Source organism: Pan paniscus, chromosome 4 (genome assembly GCF_029289425.2).
Source record: "Pan paniscus chromosome 4, NHGRI_mPanPan1-v2.0_pri, whole genome shotgun sequence".
Taxonomy (NCBI): Eukaryota; Metazoa; Chordata; class Mammalia; order Primates; family Hominidae; genus Pan; species Pan paniscus.
Window position 1 is genome coordinate 108,856,929 of NC_073253.2, and position 3,550 is coordinate 108,860,478.

Consider the following 3,550-nt stretch of genomic DNA (forward strand, 5'->3'; position numbering starts at 1 on the left):
AAGTAAAAATTGATAGAACTGCAAGGAAAAATAGGTAAGTTGACAATTATAGTCAGAGATTTCAATGTCTCTCAATTGTTATAAAAAGTAAGCATAAAGTCAGCAAAAAATAGTAGGCTTGAAAAACACTATCCATCAACTTGACTTAATTAACATTAATAGAACTTACCACATAACAGGATGAGAATACACAGTCTTTTTTTTTTTTTTTTTTTTACCAGTTGTCAAATGATCCTTTATTGAAATATTTTCCTTTGTGCTTAACTGGCTGGGCATTCCACAGCACCACTGTTGATGTCATCGATGATGTCATGAGGGTGGCGGCCATCAACATTACAGCCCACAGACTGGGCAGTCCCCAGGATCTCTTTAATGGTTCCAGAGAGTTCTCTGGCTAAGGATCGGTGCCGCATCTGTCGAGCAATGTTGACGATCTCATCAAAAGTGATATTCCCACTGTGTTTAATGTTTTTTTGTTTCTTTCTGTCTCTTGGTGGTTCCTTGAGGGCTCTGATGATCAGGGCAGAGGCAGAAGGCACCACCTCAATCTGGGCCTGTCTGTTCTGAATGGTCAGTTTCACTGTAATCCTCAGGCCCTTCCAGTCACCCGTTGCCTTGGCAATGTCATCACCAACCTTTTTTGGAGACAGACCCAGGGGGCCGATCTTGGGGGCCAGGGCAGAAGTGGCACCGACTTCACCTCCGGTGCACCTCAGGTATACGACTTTGATCTCGTTGGGGTCGAACTTCGGCGGCATGGTGGAGGCGGCTGGTGTCGGATGAACCCGGATTCGGGACGACCGAAGAAAGTTGCACCTTGGCCTCCTCCGAGCCGAAAGCCGAGAGCGAGAATACACAGTCTTTTCAAGTGCACATATAATACTTATGATAGACCAATTGTGGGCCACAAAGCAAATCCCAATAAATTTAAAAGCATTCAAATCATACAAAGTGTATTCTCTGACCACAATGGACTTAAATTTGAAATCAGTAACATTCTACTTTGAACTAGCTAGAAAAAGCAATGTTTTCCCATTGATTTCCTCATAACTTCCAGCATTGACTTTCATTGGATGAACTGGTCACGTACACTATTGTCTCTACACCAATCACTGTGCTAATTAGTCTCTGTTAAATGTCTTCCCAAACACATGGACCAAGAGTAGAAGAGAAATGGTTCTCCAAAGGAATAGCAAAGTTATATTATCACAACAAAGATTCTGGGGCAGGGAAAATTATTAGTTTCCCACTACCAAAAGCTACTTGAACTAATTAGTGAGTTTAACAAGGTTCCAGGATACAAAATCAATATACAAGAACCCAGCTGTATTTCTGTATATTGGCAACAAACAACTGTAAGTTAAAATAAGAAAAAATGCCATTTACAAAGCATCAAAAAAGATAAATATTTAGGAATAACTGACAAAAGATATGAAAAACCTATACACTGAAATGTACAAAATGTTGCTGAGAGAAATTAAAGATGACCTAAAAAACAAAGATTTACTTTTTCATGGGTTGGAAGACTCAATATTGCTAAGAAGTCAGTTCTCTGCAAAATCTATAGATTCATCAGAATCACAAAAGTGGGCTTTTTTGTAGACATGGGCAAGCTGATTTCAAAATTTATATGGAAACGTAAAGGACCTTAGCATAGCCAAAACAATGGAAAAAGAACAACTTTAGAGGGCCCATACTTAATTTTTATCTAATTCAAGACTTAACAAAGCTGTATGCTATAGTTTGGATATAGTTTGTTTGACCCCTTCCAAATCTGATGTTGAAATTTGGTTTCCAGTGTTGGAGATGGGTCCTAATGGGAGGTGTTTGGGTCATGAAGGTAGATCCTATGTGAATAGATTAATCCCCCTCTCTCTTGCTTTCTTGCTTGCCATGTGATCTCTGTACAGCTGGCTCCCCTTTGCCTTCTGCCATGAGTGGAAGCAGCCTGAAGCTCTCACCAGAAGCAAATACTGACACCATGCTTCTTGTATAGCCTGCAGAATCATGAGCCAAATAAACCTTTTTTTAAAAATAAATTACCATCTCCGATATTCCTTTATAGCAACACAAACAGACTAAGACACTTTAGTATACAAAACAACCTGGTTTTTACATAAATGTGGACACATAGAGCAGTAGAAAGTAATGGAAAGTCCAGAAATACACTCAACATCTATGGGCAACTGATTTTTTTTCACAAGGACACAAAGATAATGTGGTAGAAAAAGTACAGTCGTTTCGATACAGGAGTTGGAAATTATTTAGGCAGATAGGGTAAGAAAGTCCTCAGTAAGCTTTCCTTTTTGTAAAAGCAGCCCCCAAATCATTTCTTTTCTAACAAAAAGCAGCCTGAAAAATCAAGCTGCAAGCATAAATAAGCAAGCTAAAATCTTGCATAGGTAAATACCAGCAGCTGTGCCAGTAGAGAAAGGCTACCTGGGGGCCAGTCATGTTCAACATGGTGACTCCATCTTCCCTTTGTGAACCACGTGTACAGTAAGGAACAGACAACATGGCGCTGGCCAGGTAGAGAGCCCATCTGCATAATAAAAGATTAGGGTGGGATGGGCAGCTTCCTTGAACCCCATGCAAACATCACAACTGGTTCTACCAATGTCTTGGGCCCTATGTAAATCAGACACCACCTCCTCCTATATAAATCAGACACCACCTCCTCAAGCTCATCTACAAAACCCCGTTTATTTCATCACAAAACTGGAAGACCCACTCGGGTGCCCCTCTCTCTCTGCAGAATAGAGAGCTATTCTCTTTTTCTTTTATGTATTAAACCTCTGCTCTTAAACTCTCTACTTGTGTGTCCATGTCCTTGAATCCCTTGGCGTGAAACAACGAACCTCGGGTATTTATCCCAGACAATGTCGCCGCTTCATTTTGGGGCCCCATCTGGGACATCCTTTCATTTCAAGGCTGTCGGCCTCCATTCTGGGCATTTTGGCTGTGTTTTGAACTGATTTCCTTTCATGGAAACCTAGCCATTGCATGGGGCTGGAATAAGTCCTGGAGGATTTCTGGCCAGGTCTACACCCTGGTGTTATCTGAAGGCTTCTGGACTGACCCGCCTCCAACTGCTCAATCAGGCATCGGCAACAGGATCTCCAGCTTTACTTATCATAATTTCCTCCTTTCCTGTCTGCGACTGCCATGTCTCCTCTCTCTGTATGCAATGTGGTGGGAATTTTTACAGTTCAGGGAAGTAATCCTATTAGGCAAGATCAGGAAATGTAGGATGCTGCAGTAACCAGGAATATAGCTCAAGGGAATGTCGTTTTTGTGATTTTTCTAGGAACTGAGGGTCTCCACCACTCCCCCGCCCCACCACTGTGAGCATTTCTCCTTGGGCTGGAGGGCACATGGCATTTCAAGGTCAACAGCACCACCTAGTGGAATAGAAATCTCCTCCCTTTTGGCACCTCTCTACTAGAGACCAGGCTTTATGCGCTTCTGTAAATGGAAAAACTCTCCCTTCAGCAATGAGGAGGAAAAAATCCTCTAAAATCAAATTTGAGTCTCGATACTGTCCCATCAG

At 41.8% G+C, this 3,550-nt stretch overlaps 1 protein-coding gene across 1 annotated transcript; it reads right to left on the reverse strand.

The window, feature by feature from the left end:
- Positions 1–221: 221 nt before the first annotated feature.
- Positions 222–1,357, reverse strand: LOC100990219 (large ribosomal subunit protein uL11-like). The gene has a single exon (XM_034960344.2). The coding sequence runs from the start codon at positions 756–758 to the stop codon at positions 261–263; it is 498 nt and encodes a 165-aa protein (XP_034816235.1). The 5' UTR covers positions 759–1,357; the 3' UTR covers positions 222–260.
- Positions 1,358–3,550: the final 2,193 nt, after the last annotated feature.

Coding starts and splice junctions, on each gene's coding strand:
- LOC100990219 (XM_034960344.2), bottom strand. CDS start 758: ATGCCGCCGAAGTTCGACCCCAACGAGATCAAAGTCGTATACCTGAGG.